The 20,923-nt window shown below is 44.9% G+C and overlaps 1 protein-coding gene across 1 annotated transcript; it reads right to left on the minus strand.

Annotated features, from left to right (window-relative positions):
- Positions 1-13,535: 13,535 nt before the first annotated feature.
- Positions 13,536-18,755, minus strand: LOC115725122 (microtubule-associated protein TORTIFOLIA1). The gene is made up of 6 exons (XM_030654552.2): positions 17,518-18,755; positions 16,899-17,090; positions 16,179-16,284; positions 15,510-16,075; positions 14,305-15,192; positions 13,536-13,951 (listed from the first exon to the last, which is right to left on the minus strand). Exons 1-6 carry the CDS (start codon positions 18,244-18,246, stop codon positions 13,754-13,756), a joined length of 2,679 nt encoding a protein of 892 aa, XP_030510412.1. The 5' UTR covers positions 18,247-18,755; the 3' UTR covers positions 13,536-13,753.
- Between the last annotated feature and the right edge of the window lie 2,168 nt (positions 18,756-20,923).

Raw genomic sequence — 20,923 nt, forward strand, 5'->3', positions numbered from 1 at the left:
AATTAATAAATAACATAAATGGAATTTTTATTTACTGTTTAATTATTATTAAATAAATAGTTTTGATATTTATAGGATTGAATTCAAAAATATGGTATTATTGAAAGAAGAATAAGTGGTTGAAAAGTGGCAAAATTGTAACTAGAGATTGGTCCTTTAGTGGCGGCCCTAGTTGAAACACTATAAAAGGAACATGATGCTCTCATCTCATCCTCTTGTCAACTTGACTATTCAACCAACCTAGATGAGAGAGTTCCTTCCATAGTGATTTCAGCCTCCTTTATTGTTCTTCACCATATTTGAACCTTGAGTGAAAGAGTGACATGCCCACTCATAGCAAGTCAATGATTCAATCACAGTGAGTAAGACGGTGGTAACTGTTGACCGAGATTTTCGGCAACTATTAGAATATGATTATATTAAAGAACTGTAAGAAAGTGAGATGAAGATTTTTTACGTGGTTGGGGCGTTAATGAGCCTTAGTCCACGAGTCTTTGTTATTAATGGATGTATTTAATACAGATTCCACATTTGAGAGAATGTTTTTCTCATAAATACAGGGAATGTTCTTGGTGAGTATTTTCTCTTCTTGCTCTTATGCAACCCAAGATTCTCGACCCCATTAAATGAGCTTTGAGGGGGTATTTATAGTGTTTTGGTGGGGTAATCCCAAGAATTGTTCTTACACATGTATTTGTAAGTATCCATAAAGTTGGGTATTTCCAATGAATATACCATGGGTGATGCATGGTCAAATCCCTAGGTGCTGTAGGGTTTTTATGAAGAATGTCCTTTTTGCCTTGTGATTGACGTGACTCTTCGCAGAGTAGCCGTCGCTAGACTTAAATGATCATTACTGTAGCGCTGCTGTTTGGGGGTTGTGCCGTCAGACTTTATTGCGTGTTACAGTCCCAACACGCTTCCTCCCATGCGGCATTAAATGCGACTTGATTGCTCGGGAGAGACCTGACACATCCCGGAGAGGTTTCACGCTATGCGAGCTTCCTGGAGTACCTTGTACTCCGGGTGCCTCCTCCGGGACCCATGCTAACGGCGCTTCCTTGTGGCGCACAAAGACTTATCAAATATTTACAAGTTATCTGATCCACGTGTCCCATTTCGACTGGTCTACGTATTTTGGGCGAATTCAGGGGCAACATTTACCCCCCAAGCCTTGTTTACTTAGTAAAAATAAACCAAGGCTTGCTTAAGTGCCTCCGGTCGACTCCTCGTTTCCCTGGCTCAAGCCTCGAGCGCGTGGGGGCACATTTAATGATGTCATTTAATGCAGCGATTTGCTTTTTGTAGGAATGTCTCCGGCCGCCTCCTCGGTCTTCTGACACGAACTTGGGGCGCGTGAAGGTGCGTCTAATAATGGCATTAAATGCAGCGATTCGCTTTTGCAGAGGTCGATTCGTTTCACGCCCTTTGATTGATGTGGCGCATTAATGGTGTCAGACGGATACTCAAACGTTTCCACCGCCTTTATGGCAGATTGATCTGATCCGTTGATTTTCGGGAATTCGAATCGTGCATCTCCCCCACCGTGCGATTGGTAGGGGATGACGCCTGTTCCTCATGTGTTTTTGCCTATAAAAGCCACCACCTTTCCTTCATTTCGGTTACTTTCCATTCCTTGCCATTTCTGCTCGAATTTCCCAGAGAGAAAATTCCTCAAAGTAGCACGAACTGTCTTAGCACTTAGACACTTCTTTCAGTTTTCCAGTGTTTGCCTTCGCCAGTTCTTCTCAACTTTCACTCGACCACATTCAGCACCCCCAGTTCAACGATCTACTGTAAGTTTCTTGCACCCTTAGATAATAACATGCTTTCATTTACTTCGTTCGTTTTCTGGGTTCGTACTTCGAGCTCTGAGTGTGTGAGTGTTTTAAGTTCTTCGAGTGTTCTGCTTTATGTTTACTGCGTTAGTTGTAGAATCGCCATTATCATGCCTCTGTTATAATCGTACAGCTTTGTTGAAGAGAGCCATGTGTTCTTCGTTCAGCAGTTGCTTAGGGCATAGAATGGTTTTTCTTTTTTTTTTTCCTTTTGCAAAACCACTTTCTGCGATTTCACTGCACCCGACACTTGTTCAGGGATTCTCTCTAGGGTTTCTCATGTGACACGTGTCCGGAGGGGGCCTCTTTCTAGCGGTTAGGGGACCCCCACTCCCTTTTTCTTGACTTAGGGTTTGGTATGGGACCTAACTGCTGGAATTTTCTTTTTCCCTTTTTGTCTTTCGCAGAACACAAAATGTCTGCTTCTGGTTCGAAATCTTCAAAGAAGAAGGGAAAAGACATGGCCACGTTGGAGGAGGTTTCCCTGGGACCTGTTGCCCAGGAGGGGTATAAATCCCGTGCGACTGGGTGGGAAGCGGCTGAGCTTCGATCCACCTTGACTTGTCCTCACCAGCTGGAGAATATCATAGAAGTCGCTGGGATCAAACCCTCCACTTCAGGGACCTATCACCGGCCTCCTCGCGACTCGGAGACGCCTAATCATAACTATGACGGCTTCGGGGCTTGGAGCCAGACTCATTTGATGGTCGGTGCCATGCTCCCGCTCCAAGATTACTTTGTTAATTTCCTTGTATTTGTCGGCCTTGCGCCATACCAACTTATTCCTCAAGCTTATCGCCTGCTCTCAGGCTTATTTATTTTTTACACCGCCCGCGGCTGGGGGTCTCCCAGCCCGGCGGAAATTTTATATTTTTATGAACTTGTATCCGTCCCCAAGAAAGGGGACAAACTTAAGGATGGTTTTTATGGGTTCCGGATCCACCCTGCTAACGAGGGGGTGGTTCCGTACAATAGGCAGACTCACGTTAAAGAGTACCGCCACCGCTTTTTCTTCTCCTCCGGATTCAGGGCCGTGGACCACCCGGAGCTTCTCACGGAGTGGGTGCGGATCCCACCTTACCAGCGGACGCCTCCTACTCAGGCTTTCCTCCGAAGGGCCCAAAGCCTTTGCCTCCTACGACCGCGCCAATCTTGATGTCGGGGGCCTAGTCACCACAGAGAATTGTAGGAAGGCCAAACTTATCCTTTCTCACCAATCCGTGGAGGACTCCAACCTCTCACGGGTCATCTGCCCCAATGTGAGGGCGCCGGTTGCGGAGAAGGCCTTCCGGGATGAGCTCATTGCCACGGCAGAGAAGAAGTACCAAGATTATCTCTACCGGAAGGCCCAGGAGAAAGCATACTCTCGGAGCCCGGGCCGCCTGCGGGAGAGGACTTTGCGTGGGGAGTCCGGTGGTGCGAAGGAGCCAAGCCATTGCCGGGAAGTCCGAGGCTAAATTTTTTGACAAGATTCTTCAAGAAGAGATTGGGGATCGTCCTGTCAGGAGGCCCCTTCGTATTGAAGATTCTTCCGAGAAGCAAACTTCCCGGCCACAGCCTTCGGTCCCCGAACCAAACTCGGGGGCTCCCGGTGCTAGCACCTCCGGTGCCGGCGGTAAGTCTCCCTTGATAATTCGTTATGTTCCTTCCGTTGATGAATACACCAGTCATAGGCCCGTTGGGTTCGACGAGCGTCTTCATAGATTTAGGATGCCGTCGACCCGGTGGGGGGATCGTTTGAAGGAGTTTTATTTTTCGAACTTAGGAGATTACCTAGGTCGGTCCCGGATGGGCTCCGGCCCTCCGGAACCTATTCCCTTAGGTCCATCAGCTTACATAACGTCCAGCTGGTTCCGGCCCTCGGACAGTTATCTCGGAGATGACGCCGCCAGCATTAAAGTACAGGACTTTGCTAGGGCTGAATTAGGAAGTCCGGGTAGGAGTAGTTTATTTGTTGTATCTTGCATAAGCGGTTCCTCACGGACTTCTAACACTTGCTTATTTTGTGATACAGGTATCTCCATGGATGCCATCCTGGACCAGCTTGCTGGAGTTCATACTCCCGTGGCTCCTCCGGCCTTTACCTCCTCTCCCCCGGCACCTTCATTGAAGGTTTCTTCCAGCGCTCCCCCCGACACTATTGACTTAGTGGATGACGAGGAGGTGCTTGCGGGAGAAGGCCAAGGGAAGGGATGGGACTTCTCGGAGGAAGCCGCTGAGGGTGCGGGAGAGCCTCGAGCCCTTCCGGAGGAAGCAGAGGAGGGCGAGAAGGAGCCTGAAGTGGCTCTGATTCATAAGCGCAAGGGCAAGATGATTACCCAGGATGAGCCAAAGAGGCCTCGGAGAGCCGACACTCCTGCTCATGGTCTGGACGGCGGGGTCTCCCCGATGGAGGAAAATCCTGCTCCTCCCAACATCGTTCTTACCCCGATCCCGGGGGACGAGGTGAGGCAGGAGCTTCGCATAGCCAAACACAACTATGCTATGGATGAGTACTCCCGGGGGTATGCCGAAGTGGAGGCCCTTAGGAGGATTCTGCGAGCTGAGGTTGAGGCGAGCATCAACCACCCGGAATACCAGGATCCGTGGGACCTTAATCTGGACCCCTTATCAGACTGGTTCCGTCGCTTCCTAGGGCCTACCTTGGCTCCTTTTGCCGCGGAGATGACCGGTGAGTTCGCTTCTCAGCTCACCCGTTGCGCGCCTAAGCGGTTTGCCACTTGTGCTTCCCTGAACTCTATCTTCCAGGTCCAGGATCTCAGCCATTCTCTCACGGTGGTAAGTACTTTGCAATTTTTGCTTTCCCTTTTATATTTTATTTTTCCCTTTGAGAAATTCCTCCTTCTTATGCTCGCATTATGGTTCAGCTTGCTGCTGAGGCTGGCCGCCTCTCCAAGAACATCATAAACCATGGCTTCGTTCTGTCCGACTTCGGGGACATGAACGATGTCAGGAAGGTCCTCCAGGACCTCACAGCGGAGAGGCAGATCTACCAGGAGGCTGCCGAGCGCCAGGAGGCAGCGGCCAAGGCCAAGGAAGAGGAGGCCAAACGGAGGGAGGCTCAGGCGGAGGCCATGATCCGGGACAAGGCTCAGCGGAGGGACAGGATGGAGGCCCATCATCAGGAGGAACTAAGGGCTCAAACCAAGGCTGCTGAGAAGGCCAGGCGAGACCTCCGGGAGGCCAGGGAGGCTTTGGATGAGATGGTCGCCAAAGTGAGATCTTTAGAGGAAACTCACCAGGCGGACATAGAGTCCAAGGCCGCTCTGGCTGCGGAGCTGAAGGAGCTGAGGGACTTCAAAGAACAATCCATCAGGAAGGCCAAGAGGGCCGAGCTCCTCTCTCCCGTTTCCTGCGCCCGGTGCCCGAAGCGCTTTGATGACGGTGTCTACATGGCTTGGTCCACCAATGATCAGAATATCAAGCTTACTTTTTATCCCAAACCCGAGGAAATGATTGCCAAATTCTGGGAAAAGAAGAAGAAGCTTGATGCCGCGCTAGAGGCGCGTATTGGACCTCGCCTTCCTCCGCGGGCTGACTGAGCTGCCGTACAACTGACCAAGATTCCACCCGTTTCTTTTATAACTCTTTTTTTTTTTGTTTGTACATATTTGCTGCTGCCTTAGAACAATTTACATATAGGTAGCAGCTTTCATTTGAAGGGGAGACAATTATATTTTAAGGCCTGTCCCGGGCCGTTTATATGTATATGACCTGCCCTTTGGGCTAGGATATTTTTTTTATGCGATCTCTTTTTTTGTCACACTTATGTTTTTTTTAACCTGTCCTTTGGATCAGGGTTTTTATACTTATGCTTTTTATTTTTGTGCATACTCTTTGACCTGCCCTTTGGGTCAGGATATTTTACTTAGTTTGTTTTTTTTTTTTTTGTTTGTCCGTGCGGTATACCCTAGTACCCCCCTGAGTGGCATAGAAACTTTGTTTTTAAGGCACTCAGTTTTATTTAATATAGAGGAGGTATACATTTGGACGGTACAAACCCTTTGAACAAAATCTAAGTTTTAATTCGCTACTGGTAATATTTTCTGAGGTGATCGACATTCCAGGCTCTTGGGACGGTGGTTCCGTCCATTCTTTTTAGTTTGTAAGTGCCAGAACCGATCTCGTCCTCGATCTCATATGGTCCTTCCCAATTTGGTCCAAGTACCCCCACTCCGGGTTCTTGGGTGGCTGGAAAAACCCTTCTTAGGATCATATCTCCAATAGCGAATTTTCTGTTTTTAACCTTGGAGTTAAAATACTTGGTCACCTTCTTTTGATAAGCAGCCATCCGTATTTGAGACTCATCCCGGAGTTCTTCGACTTGATCCAAGGCCTCTTGGAGCAGTGCCAAATAAGTGGCATGATCATAAGTCGTCCTCCTGTGGGATGGGAATAATGTTTCCACCGGGACCATTGCTTCACAACCGTACGCCATTGAGAATGGCGAGTGACCGGTTGTGGTTCTGGGGGTCGTCCGGTAGGCCCACAATACCCTTGGCAATTCTTCAAGCCAGTTATTTTTACAGGCCAGCAGCTTCTTTTTCAAAATGACCTTTAGGATTTTATTGACTGCTTCCGCCTGGCCGTTTGTTTGAAGCCGGGCTACCGCGGAGAAGCTTTTTACCACTCCGTGTTGGTTGCAAAAGTCAGTAAATTCCTCGCAATCGAATTGCTTTCCATTGTCTGAGACTATTTTGTGAGGCAAGCCGTATCGACACACTATGTTTTTGATAACAAAGTCCAATGCCTTCTTAGCAGTTATTGTCTTCATAGGCTCAGCCTCTGTCCACTTGGTGAAGTAGTCCACTACTACTATTGCATACTTTACCCCTCCTTTTCCCGTAGGTAGAGACCCGATGAGATCTATTCCCCAGACCGCAAAGGGCCAGGGGCTGGTCATCAAGGTGATCTCATTTGGAGGAGCTCTCGGTATGTTCGCGTACCTTTGGCACGAGTCACACTTTTGGACATAGTCTATACAATCTTTTTTCATTGTTGGCCAGAAGTACCCTTGCCTCAATATTTTCTTTGAGAGGCTGGGTCCTCCCGTATGATCTCCACAGAACCCTTCATGGACCTCCAACATGATTTGTCTAGCTTCAGGGTTCGATACACACCTTAAATAAGGCATGCTGAGTCCTCTCCGGTAGAGAATTTGGTCCATCATTACATAACGATGAGCTTGATACTGAATCTTTCGAGACAGTGCCCTCTCTTGGGGCAACTCACCTGTGGTTATGTATTTTATGATGGGGACCATCCAGCTGGGTTCTTGCCCAACCGTTAGTGTGGTCTCTTTTATTTTGATGCTTGGCTCTGCCAAGCGTTCCACTGGTACTACCCCCAGCTCTTCGATTTCACTGTCCGAGGCTAACTTAGCCAGACAGTCCGCATGAGCGTTCTTCTCTCGGGGGATTCTTTCTATTTTATAGTCCATGAACTCGTGGAGCAGTTCTCGGACTATTGTTACGTACGCGGCCATCCGCTCGCCGCGAGTTTGGTATTCTCCGGCGACCTGGTTTACGACCAGTTGAGAGTCACTGTAGACTTCCACTCTTTTGGCTCCTACAGCTTTGGCCAATTTCAGCCCTGCTATCAAGGCCTCATATTCGGCTTCATTGTTTGAAGCTGTGAAGTTGAATCGGAGTGCTGCCTGGAGCCGCAATCCAGTAGGTGATATCATAGCCACTCCGGCTCCCGAACCGTTCTCATTAGAAGCTCCGTCTACAAATACCCTCCAAGTGGGGATTGGTGGTACCGGCGTATTGGCTGTTGCCTCGGCTTCATTACATTCGGTGATGAAGTCTGCCAAGGCTTGGCCTTTTATGGAAATCCGGGGTACGTAATGTAAGTCGAATTGACTCAGCTCCATCGCCCACTTGAGGAGTCTTCCGGATGCTTCAGGCTTCTGGAGAACTTGCCGGAGCGGATGATTGGTCAAGATTTTGATCGGATGGGCTTGGAAGTATGGCCTCAGCTTCCTTGATGCCATCAGGAGGCAGAATACTAATTTTTCAATGACCGGGTACCTTGTCTCGGCCCCTATCATGCGCTTACTGACATAGTACACGGGGTGCTGAGTTTTTCTTCCTCCCCGACCGGGCGGCGGCTGACCGCGTGCTCGGAGACGGCCAAGTAAAGGAACAAGTCTTCTCCAAGGACGGGTTTCGATAGGATAGGAGGTTTGGCCATGTGGTCTTTTAACCTCTTGAATGCCTCCTCGCATTCATCCGACCATTCGAACTTTTGGCATTTCTTCAGTATGTTGAAGAAGGGTATGCACTTGTCCGTGGAGCGTGAGATAAAGCGGCTCAGTGCAGCTACCTTTCCGGTCAAGCTCTGCACGCCCTTATGCTTCTTGGGGGATGGCATGTCCAGGAGAGCTTGGATTTTCTCCGGGTTTGCTTCGATCCCCCTTTGGCTGACTATGAAGCCTAGGAATTTTCCTGACTTGACCCCAAAGGTGCACTTTTTCGGGTTGAGCTTCATACCGTATCTCCGGACGACTTCGAAACATTCTTCTAAGTCGCTTGCATGGCTGTTGCATGCTTTGGATTTGCCGAGCATGTCGTCTACATATACCTCCATGTTTCGTCCCAGGAGGCTTTTAAACATCCGGTTAACCATTCTTTGATAGGTTGCTCCGGCGTTTTTCAGTCCGAAAGGCATGACTAGGTAGCAGTATACCCCCTTATCGGTCCTGAAGCTAGTGCACTCCTGGTCTGCCGTATGCATTTTTATTTGGTTGTACCCAGCATAGGCATCCATGAAAGACAGCAGCTTAAATCCAGACGTGGCGTCTACCATCTGGTCGATCCTGGGTAGCGGGAAGCAGTCCTTTGGGCAGGCTTTGTTTAGATCTGTGAAATCTATACAAACCCGCCAAGTCCCGTTCGGCTTGGGCACCAGGACCGGATTGGCCAACCATTCTGGATAGTACACGTCGCGGATCATGCCATTGGACAAAAGTTTGTCCACCCCTTTCTCTAAGGCCTCGGCTTTCACCGAGTCGAGCAGGCGTCTCTTTTGCTGTACAGGGGGTATGTCCGGGTTGACATTGAGTACATGGGTGATGACATGAGGGCTTATGCCGGTCATGTCTTCTTGGCGCCATGCAAAGATGTCGATGGCGCCCTTCAGTGTTTTTATTATTTTTTCTTTTTCCTCCGGATCCAGGCTCTTCCCTATCCGGAGTACTTTAGTGGAGTCGTCGTCGCACACTGGTATTTCTTCGACGTCCTCCATTGGTTCCACGACCCTTTCGGATCCTATGCGAGGATCCAACTCATCCTCTTCAGCCTTCTCTATTCCAGGGGATTCCCGGAGCATGAGTACAGGTAGGTGGGTGGCAACATTGTAACATTGCCTGGCCTCTCCCTGATTTCCCCTCACAGTTCCGACTCCGGCTTCCTGGGTAGGGAATTTCAGGCACAGGTGTCGGATTGAAGTAATCGCACCAAAGTCCACTAGGGCCGGTCGGCCTAGGATCGCGTTGTAGGCTGTTGGACAGTCTACCACCACGAAGGTGCAATACTTAAATGTGCTCTGGGGGGTATCCGGGCACAGGGTAACCGGGAGCCTTACTTTTCCCATCGGGATTAGCGTCGTCCCGTTAAACCCTGTGAGTTGTGACCCACTAGGCGAGAGGTCCCGGTCGGTCAACCCTATCGCAGTGAAGGCTTCTTTGAAGAGCAAGTTCACGGAACTCCCATTGTCAATCAGGACCCTAGCCACCACTTTATTTGCGATGGGGGTCTCTATGACCAGCGGGTCGTGGTGAGGAAAACGCACCGTCTTGGCGTCTTCTTCCATGAACGTTATGGGTTGGTCCATTAGCCGAGGCCTTTGAGCTGGGAGTTGAGTAACCTCCCACACCTCACTGTGTTTCGCGGCCTCGGCATATCGTTTTCGCTCTTTGCGAGTGTTTCCTCCGATATGGGGACCTCCGGAGATCATGGCTACCCGTCCATTAGGCCGGGGCGGTAGCCCGGGGATATGCTGGGTGTCGCCTGCGGGAGCAGCTGGAGGCAATACTCCTGCTGTACCCCCTGGCGTTCCCGGAGGCATACCCCCGGCCACCTGCCCTGGATTAAGGTGGGGCAACCTATTTTTGATCCACTCATAGAGGTGGCCCAAGCGGATCAGATTTTCAATCTCGTCTTTGAGATTCTTACACTCATTGGTGCTATGACCAATGTCGTTGTGGTACTCGCATCTTTTACTCGGATCTCTTCGGGAGCTATCCTTGTACAATGGCTGTGGTCTCCGATAGTGCGTATTTTGCCTAGTGGCAAAATATACACGTTCCTGGGAGTCCGTGAGCTCTGTGTACTGAGTATATTGGGGTGTGTACCCCTTCTTTTGGCGCTTCTCTCCCGTTCGGGTGCTGCCCTTGGAGGACCTTTTGCTCCTCAACCCCTGGGTAGGGCCTGTCAAGCTAACAGTCGGGGCCACCTGTGAAGGAGCTCGTCCATTCACCCCGGACGGGTTGCCGTAATGGGAAGATGCTGGTGCCAAAGCTTGGCCTTGGCTGTACCCGGGAGTAGCAGAGAATTGTATGCCACTTACTTGTGGAGTCGCGGTCGGGACAGTGCCCGAGGGCGACACTCCGGGCATGTACCCTGCTATCCCGGTGGGATAGTAGCCTCCGTAAGCCACGATCTGGGCTTCTTCGAGGTTAATATATTTTTGGACCCTCTTCTGGAAGTCCTGGAGGCTAGCAGCGCCTTCTTGCTGCAACTCATTCCAGAAGGGAGTCCCAGTGCGGATTCCTGCTTGGAGAAGCGCAAGCTGTTGTCCGTCATCGACCTTCTTGGTCTTCGAAGCTTCCTCTCGGAACCTCCTGATGTAATTCTTCAAGGTCTCGGTGGGCAGTTGCTTGATGTTGGTCAAGGCACTAACCTCCAAGTTAACCTTCCTGGCGGCGACAAATTGTCTCCGGAAGTTGGTTTGGAGTTTGTTCCAGCAACCCACAGATCCTGGTTCCAGTTTTTTGAACCATTCCTCTGCTGATCTGCTCAGAGTGAGGGGGAAGCACAAGCATTTGGAGTCATTGCTGACCCGCATGACTGTCATGACACGGTTGAACCGTGACAAGTGATCACTGGGGTCGGAGTTCCCAGTATATGCCGCCATTTCGGGCATCTTGAAGTTCTTAGGGAGCTCCGCCTCCAGGATATGCTTGGCACAAGGCTCCCGATCCTCACTGTCCGAGTCGGAGTCGTCTCCCTTCTGCCTCCGGGAGACTCGAGCAATATCTTTTCGAAGTATGGCAAGTTCCGCCATAATCCCTTCGTTTACAGTACCCGAGGAGACCACGGGCCTGTATCTCTTTTGGTCAAGGTGATCCCGGAGGTCACCTTGATTCCCATTGATTTGATTTCTCAGATCAATGGGAGGACATCTCTGTCCTCTTCTTCCTCTACCCCCTGGTTCCTGGTGCACAGAAACGCTTTTCCGGTCCCCTCGATCCTGAGGGCCAAGACTCCCTCTCTGGGGCTTGCCCCTCTGCGGACCTTTCCCTTTAGGGAAATCTGAGCGGACCCTTCGCGGATCCGGCACCTTTTTCTTTCGCCCAGGGGTAGAAGTAGGGTTTTTTGTTTGATTTTCCTCAGCAGGGTGCCATATAGGGCTAGGTTCCCTAGGTCTTTGCTGCTGGGAATTAGGCGAAGACGTCGCTGGCTCCCCGTCGAGCCCAGCGGCCATTGCCTTGGGATGCACGTGAATACCAGCTGCCTCCATGGCTTTCTGCATGGCTAGCATCACTTCCTGCATTTTTTGATTTTGCGCTTTCTGAGCTTCGATCTCAGCTTCATGATCGATAGCTTTTTGTCTAAGGAGCACCAACTCCGAGTAACTTCCTCCGTCGTAGGCATACTCGTCGAGGTTTTCCTCGTAGTTCTCGTCGGGAACTATTTCTTCTTCTTCTTCCTCGGACTCCTCTGCTGCTCTTGAGGCTACATCTTCCTCATTGGGATCTTGAGCATCTTCTAGAGGGCGAGGATGACGTGTACTTCTTGTCTCCACCATTGTTGTGAAGTCAAATGCTTGTTATGTAGCAGCTTTCCTCAGCTCTCAATGAAAGCACCAAAATGTTGACCGAGATTTTCGGCAACTATTAGAATATGATTATATTAAAGAATTGTAAGAAAGTGAGATGAAGATTTTTTACGTGGTTGGGGCGTTAATGAGCCTTAGTCCACGAGTCTTTGTTATTAATGGATGTATTTAATACAGATTCCACACTTGAGAGAATGTTTTTCTCATAAATACAGGGAATGTTCTTGGTGAGTATTTTCTCTTCTTGCTCTTATGCAACCCAAGATTCTCGACCCCATTAAATGAGCTTTGAGGGGGTATTTATAGTGTTTTGGTGGGGTAATCCCAAGAATTGTTCTTACACATGTATCTGTAAGTATCCATAAAGTTGGGTATTTCCAATGAATATACCATGGGTGATGCATGGTCAAATCCCTAGGTGTTGTAGGGTTTTTATGAAGAATGTCTTTTTTGCCTTGTGATTGACGTGACTCTTCGCAGAGTAGCCGTCGCTAGACTTAAATGATCATTACTGTAGCGCTGCTGTTTGGGGGTTGTGCCGTCAGACTTTATTGCGTGTTACAGTCCCAGCACGCTTCCTCCCATGCGGCATTAAATGCGACTTGATTGCTCGGGAGAGACCTGACACATCCCGGAGAGGTTTCACGCTATGCGAGCTTCCTGGAGTACCTTGTACTCCGGGTGCCTCCTCCGGGACCCATGCTAACGGCGCTTCCTTGTGGCGCACAAAGACTTATCAAATATTTACAAGTTATCTGATCCACGTGTCCCATTTCGACTGGTCTACGTATTTTGGGCGAATTCAGGGGCAACAGTAACCAAACCCGAATGAGAGAAAGAGATCAAGGTTCAGATCTTGATAATGCTCTGCTACAGAAAAGAATCAAGGGCTAGAGATCTTGAACGAAAGGAGTCATTATATTTCGCTGCAATCAATGTAAGATTTTCTTAAACCCTTATGTATTTATTTTATTGTTTTAGAGAATTCATATTTAGGATGTTATTCAACATACTTGTTAGTAAATCTAGATCACGGTAAAATATTCCCAACAATAAACCCCATCTCTATTGTAGTGCCAGCACCAACCATCTTCTACTTCACACTTCGCTAATAGAATAGATAAAATTATGTTCACATCCATTGACAAAAAACCTCTTGAAGCTTCCCCACATCCTAAGTACCAGATGGAAGAATAAATTCACTCACCTGACAGTCAACATTAATTCTCCTTGTGATTGGCTAAAACAACCTCAAACGCGGGAGCTGTAAGTCCTTGAAAGCCCTAACTTGTGTTCCATCACCAAATGGACCTCCAAAGCCCGCATTTAAGCAACTCCAATCCCCATATCAAACTCGACCAAAGATGAAAAGAACCAACTTTTTCCATGGCCTCAAGGATAGAGCAATTTGGGAAATATTTATGTTTCAAAATTCAAGCAAGCAATGAATCTAGGTATAGAAATAACTTCCATACTTAGCCAAAAAAACTTGATCAAAGAGTTGAAAATCCCAAAATCCAAGCCCACCCATCGTCTTAGGTCGATGTACTGTTTCAAATCTTCCTTTGATCACCAGAAGAACCCCACTAGAATTGTAGACTTTAATTTAATGTAGCATTAAAATATTTCACAAAATACAAAGCAAAATTATACTCATTTTCAATTTTCATCAAACGGATCAGTAATGCACATTATGAACCAAATGTTCGTAAAAGCTCAAAAGGAAAAGTATTGAAAAGGGCCACTTTCTACAGCTTGGTGTAAAAGTATATATATTCAAACCACCACGTGACAAAATAAAGGAAAAAAGGTATACAAATATTTCATCAAGCTGTGCATCTAGTTAGGAAATATTATTTCTCATGCTGTTGTAAATCGATTCCCCAGGCTGATGCAAGCTGCATCCCAATCTGGTCAGGCATTGCACATTCCCAGTCCTCTGGTGGATCCATTGTCAACGAAGCTTCATGTAAGTTCAATAAAAGCTCTTTCTTCACTTCCATGGGAATCCCCAAGATATCTGGTCCATGTTCTAATACTATTTCTGTCAACTGCATGAGATGCATAATGTGGAAAAATTAGCATAAGTCTTGAGTCTATAACCAACCTATGTACGAAGAATTCCCCAAATACCAAGAATGATAATGTTATAGTAGCACAAAAAGCATTTATGAGATACAATATGTTAAATATTAGCAAAAAAATTTAAGGTAAATGTTTAAACAACTCGAGATCAAGGAAGAAGCTAAGAATTCTTATTATGTTATGTTAGTGTAGTTGAAGTTGCTCAAAGCTACAATGTTGAATAACTGGACATGTCTAACTTGGAAGAACTATCTTTAACCCATTAAGTTAACAAACAATGGAAAGAAAAAAAAAGCAGAAATAATTAAAGGAGTAATACCTGCTGAATCCAGGACAAACATATGTCAAACAAGTTCTGCTCTGACAAAAATTGCGTAACAGCATGCAGGACCTCACTTGCTATTTCATTCGAGAGTTGGTCAATCACAGGACCAGATCTGTCCATTAACTTTACAAGTAAGATGTCATCCCCAGTAGACAGCATTTCAGCATATGCTGAATCCATGTCTCCCGCTTGAAGAGCATCCATTGCATTAGTCCAAGAAGTCCAGACTGGGTCCCGCTCTTGCTCAACATTATCATCTCCCATAGCCTCTGCGGTCAATTCAGGGATAGCAACTCTGGCTGTGCGAGATCCATGTCCATTGTCCTCTCCAGCTACCCGAATTGCTTCTAAGGTTGCCTCATCCTTTGAAGCTCGCCAGACACTTCTAGCAGAAGGTCCCTCACCCAACCTAATTGGTCCAGCCCCCTTATCCCAACCCCTCCGGCTGGGACCCTGATCACCCTCATGTTCTGCCTTGGGCGATCTACCATCTGAAGATGCACCAGCTAGAGTTCTCCTTGAGCCAATCTGCCCATTCCTGGAACTACCGTAAGTTGGAAAATCCCAAGCCTCAGATGCGTCTGGCCTCCAATGAGGACCTCGTCCCCGCATGCCTGAAGCAATTCCATCAGTTTGAGCAAATCTTTCCACAAAAGGCATCCGCCCATCCCCACTCCTACCAAACTTTGCACTAGAGTATTCAGAGAATCCATTATACTTGCCTAAAGGCCTATTAGATCCATCAAATCCCATTGCAAAGTTACCCCCTCTCCTGCCTGATGATATTGATAGATCTCTTGCCATGTCTTCAACAATTCTCTCGAGTCCCCTTACTCTATTCTCAAGAGTTATCATGCTATCATGAGAACCACCCATGAAATCCTGTAATGTAGAAGTGTTATCATAATATTCAATAAAACATATAACTAGCATCTAATTTTATAGATCAGAAGTATAACAAAGCCAGAAACATGACAGCAGTTCACAACCCAAGGGTCATTTCCCCAGGTTCAGCTTCTACTGAAGAATGTGGTTCAAAACGCATGAAAATTTATGTGTGTGTGTGTGTGTGAAAGAGAGAGAGAGAGAGAGAGAGAGAGAGAGAGAGAGAGTGTGTGTGTGTGTGTGTGTGTGTGTGTGTGTGAGAGAGAGAGAGAGAGAGAGAGAGAGAGAGAGAGAGAGAGAGAGAGAGAGAGAACCTGCAGCATATTCATCAGATGGGATTGTTGCCTCTCCAGTTGTAGTAACTGCCTTTGGATCGCCAACCAATTTCCTTTATTGTTTATGAATGAAGCTTCAGATTGACCCTCAGTCTTAGAGAAGCCCACATGATTACCAGATGATTCTCTTTGATTTAAATCATTAACTCTTTCTATGTTACGATATTTACTATTGAATGATCCATGAAAATCATCAGAATGAACATTTCCAATGCGATTAAGTCTACCCTTCGCATCTGTATTATTTTGCTCTGATTCTTCCTCGTTATTTGAGTTCGAAGAGTTGGGATACCTACGAGGAACAACCACTTCAACAGGCAAATCTCCACATCGAGTTTCTAGTTTATGAAAGAATTCTGGGTTTAAATCCTTGTCAGTTAAGACAGGTGCTTTCTTCTTTAATATTACAACTGCCTTGTCTGGAATACTACCCCCTTTAGAATTAGGGGATGAACTATTAGATGAATCCTTTACCAATGGGTCTTTCCGCTCACCCTTCAAATTTTTCTCGTCTTTTTCTGCTGCTTCAGTGGGCTGATGATTTTCTTTATGTCCAATACAAGCAGAAAAGAAATAATACAATTAGATACAAGGATCAGATGGTTCGAAGTACATAATGAATAAATAAATAAAATACAATGTGCCTACCAGAATTTGAAGATTTCTTGTCCTCTGGAGCTCCATCTTCTCCTTTCCCTGCAATCTTTTTCCACAATTGCAATGCCTCTGTCATGCTATCTCTGACAGGTTTTATCTGTGAAGCGAACCATTAGAATTATTAGCTTTTTATCGGATGGTAGGAGATTTAGTCGTTGCATAAAACTGTTTGGCTTCCAAATTTTCTTAAGCATTCACAGTTATTCAAAACATCTGCAAACAGACAATAACTAAAAACAGGAAAGGAAAAAAATGAATTTGATGAACTACTAAAGCTCATGAGAGCCAGACATGCAAATGACACTTCCAACAGATACTATACCAGTCGTGTTCAGCCATCTCATTTAGGAATGTGCAGGGCCATTCTGCTTTTAAAAAAGATCATACCTTGATTATAGAGTCTAGATTACAAAATACTCAAAATGACCAGCTCGTCAAAAAGTATCGATGACCTGCTAGCCCAATAAAACATGATAGAAACATTCATCTATAACCTATAGAAAGGGGGCCTTTAAACCTTATTCTTCCAGCAGTTTAAATTCTGATAACTAGTTTTGTCACACTTCAGAAATATAAGCAGCAACAGAATTTTTTTGTCAGTCCTTGGTCTCCAAAGAAACCATAGATTTCTGAATATTATCAATTGCAAAAGCAACTGAAAAGAATTTAAAATTGGGCAAAATATCACACACGCCCTATAAAAATAAATACCTTGTCAAAACGACAAGCCTCAAGCATGGTCAGTGTGGAAACAGCGCCATCTGCAACTAAGTTGCTTGAGTGCAATCCTAAAGCAATCAATGCCTCGGCTGCTGCTTTACGCGTTGCCCAATCTGAACTCCCTAGGCATTCATGGATACATTGTAACAGATTATCCAAGCTCTGTGGAGAAATTGCTCTTACCTGAAACAGTTATCTCTTTAGAACGTGCCCATATCATGAAATATTTCTAATATATTGTTCTATTACTATATCCATACTCATTGTAAAAGTTATAGAACGTGCATAGAGTATAATTCTCAATTATCAAACAGAAAAGCCTTGTCAAACTAAGGCAATACGAAAGTCAAAAGGCATGGGCATATATGCATAAAGCTAAGGAAATTAATTGTAAGGGGGAAATTTGGATGGGTATATCTGAATTGGAGAAACTTTCTAATGCGTGATCCATTATATGTATTATAATGTTAAGATGAAAAATGAATCAACAGTTTCAATATTTGGATTTGGCACCCGGCTATTCTATCAAATCCAAACTATATGAACAAGCTCAAGACTTGGACAAGGAGCGTGACTATAAGTCCATAAATCACTTTGAACAACAACAAACCTGAGACAAACTCGACACAACAGGCAAAAGTGCCGCTTTGGCCTGAAAGTTGGGACTGTTAAGCATTTTGCAGATCCTAGAGCACAGCTTCTGAAACGACACCACAGGTGGGTCCGAAGCGCACTCCACCATCTTAGCCAAGCACATTGCCGCACCAGCTTGCACCCCTTTGTTCTGCTCCCCCATTGTTTCAAACAAAGGCTTCACAAACAAAGCTACCACTGACCCCAGACCCCCATTATCACCATTGCCATTTTCACCCTTCAGATACTGAGCCGACAATGCACCGATAGTCTCGCGACACGCTTCCTTGACGGACGAATCTGAGTCCTTGAGCCTTTTGACAATGTGGGCAATGATTTTGGTCAAGTGGGCTGATGTGGAATCACCATGGGAGGCACAAACAACGGCGAGGAGCCTCAGGGACTCTTTCTTGACGGCGGGTTTTGGGTCGGAGGAGGCTTCGTATAGACAATTAAGAAGCATCGGGATACCCTCAGGGGAGAGAGTTTGGATGATCTTCTCGAGGTCTTCAACTGCGATTTGGTAAGTGTCACGGTCGGAAAGCTTAGAGAGAGAAGTAAGAATTCTTTGCTTGAGCTCAACCATGGCGAGATGGGTTGAGAGAGAAGACGAAGTAGAAGATCTCATGGAAGAAGATTGCTGTGGAGTTGAGCTTGACTGGTTAGGGGGTTTCGTGGGTTTTGAAGTTCTGGGCGCAAAACTCATATTTAGGCAAATGGGCAGTTCACTTTATCACAATGCTTGAGTGAAAATGCAGATAAAATAAAAAATGCAGATGGGTAATCTCTGAATCAGTGGCTCCTTTGAACTCTTTGAGATTGAAGGAACAGTGAGAGAGAGGTTGGAGATGGAGTAAGAGTCAAGGCTCTCTATAAAACAATCATTTGAAAGGTAAATCGAAACAAACAGGGAATGAGATCTGAGAAGAGAATGGGAGGGAGGGAGTGAGTGAGTGAAGCAAAAGGAGAGAGCTTTCCCGTGAAAAGGCCAAATACCAATAGACACAGTGCTATGCAGTGGAGCCTAAAACGGGCCAGACACTTCAACCTTCTGCTTCTGATTTATTTATTTATTATTAATATTTTAATAAAGCTGAGTTTTGGGGAAAAGTTGATCGTAACCGTTGATTTAGTATGACTTTTGTTTAGATGATTAATATTTGAAAATGATCGTGAGAGATCAATCATGGTTAGGACTCAGGAATAGGAAGGAAGACGACCCCCATAAAAGATGAAGATGCACATCAGCACATGGACAGAGGATTAGACACTCAAATTTGAAAACTAAGCAAAAATAAATAAATAAATAAAATCAAAAATAAAATATTAACAAACTAATTAAATTATTTTCGATGTGCATAAAATCCAATTACAAAAGATTGGATGTCATTTTTAAATATCCAATTGGATCGAATCAGATGGTGGATGAGGTGTCCAAAAATCTAATACATCCAATCGAACTAATTAGTATTTTCATTTAGTTTGGATGATTAATTAAATTTTATATTGTTATACGTAAAATTTATATGTATATATAAAAATTAACAATAATTTTTTTTTTCAAGATTGGATTGATACAGTCTAATCCAATACATACTACATTTAAAATCAATATCATCACCGTACCTCACTTATAGTTTCCATTAATATTCTTTCTTGTAGGTTTGCTCTGTACATAAATCAAACAATGATCGTCGGTAAATATTTATTTTTATACATAACATGAATCATTAGTTATCATATACAGTTATATATTTTGTACATAATTTTTAATTAATTGATAATTTTTATTTTTTTGACAAAAATTAATGATCTTTAATTAAATAAAGTAGAATAAAAATAATTAATTAATGATCTCTAATTAAATAAAAATGACAATAATTTTAAAGGGAAAAAAAATAGGAAAATATAAAAAAGAAAAAAAATTACAAATATACTATGAGCCAGCCCATTAAACATTTATACAACCCACACATAAATTCTTACAAAAATACCACATGCTCTAAACCTTCAGCCGCACGGAACGAACGATGAAGATGAACATACCTCGATCATTCAAATCAGTAACACAACTAGAATGAAACCAAAACGAGAGAAATACAATCCTTAATTCTAGCGAAATCAACTGGAAAAGAAGACCTGCAATGATCTAAACAGAAAATTATGAAGAAAAAAAAAACAGAAAAATTGGGAAAAAACTGAAATTACACATTTATTTTCGGCTTTACTCATTCAAAACAACTCCCCTTAATATCAAAATCCAGATTCATGCAATGTAGATCTGTAACAAACAGATCTGGAGCTCCCCTCGAATCCAAAACAAGGTATGATGTGAAAATTTTTAAAAAAACCTCATGAATAATATACGTTATATACAGTTGCATTTTGGTTGATTACTGGTTTCTAATGTGGAATTAATTTTTTTAAAAACACAATAAGAAGAGCAAATTTGAATTAAGGGATAACAAGTTACGTATAAGTTTGTTTATTTTTTATTTTAGTTGCCTTACAGTTGCATTATCGTTTTATGATAGTTTACATATTATGTAGGAATTTCAGTTGACGGATACCAACAAATAACAGTTATACATGGTAAGTTTTGTGCAAATAGTTGCATATTAGTTTTATAATAGTTGGAAAAAAGATCTGATTCAAATAAAACTGATGAAAAAAATAGGGATTACAATTGGTAACAATTGACTTGAAATAACGAAAAGATCAGGAGCTCCCAATCAATTCAAATCAGGTAGCCTTCGACAAACCCGAGCCTATGAGGAATTCGAGGAGCAAAAGAGATCCTAACAAATATTGCAAATTCCATAAAGATAATGGGCATACGACCGGCAAATGTTGCCAATTGAAAGATGAGATAGAGAGTCTCATTGCTCGAGGCCATTTTAAACAGTATGTGAAGAGACAGGGCCAAGGATACAACCAGCCCAGTCAGACTAATAACCCAAACAACTAGGGGTTACAACCTAATCCTGTGGAAGGAGAGGACATCCTGGTTATTTCAGGAGGGCCGCATATCGCAGGGGAAAGTAATAACGCCCAGAAAAGATATGTGAAGGAGATAAAAAATGAGCACTCGGTCTTTGCCCCAGAACATTCCAAGAAGGTGAAAACCGAGGAACCCCCCATTACATTCACAGAGGAAGACGAGAAGAACGTGAGACATCCTCACGTCAATCCGCTGGTTATAACCATTCAACTCACCAATAAGAGGATCAAGAGAGTGTTAATAGACAATGGGAGCTCGGTAAATATCATTTATAAGGAAACTCTAAAGAAAATGGGGCTCGAAAAGGCCAAATTAAGGCCTTGCATTGTGAATCTTTGCGGATTCACTAGAGACAACATCACTAGCCTTGGCATAATCGAGC

The sequence above is a fragment of the Cannabis sativa genome, chromosome 6 (assembly GCF_029168945.1).
Source record: "Cannabis sativa cultivar Pink pepper isolate KNU-18-1 chromosome 6, ASM2916894v1, whole genome shotgun sequence".
Classification (NCBI taxonomy): domain Eukaryota; kingdom Viridiplantae; phylum Streptophyta; class Magnoliopsida; order Rosales; family Cannabaceae; genus Cannabis; species Cannabis sativa.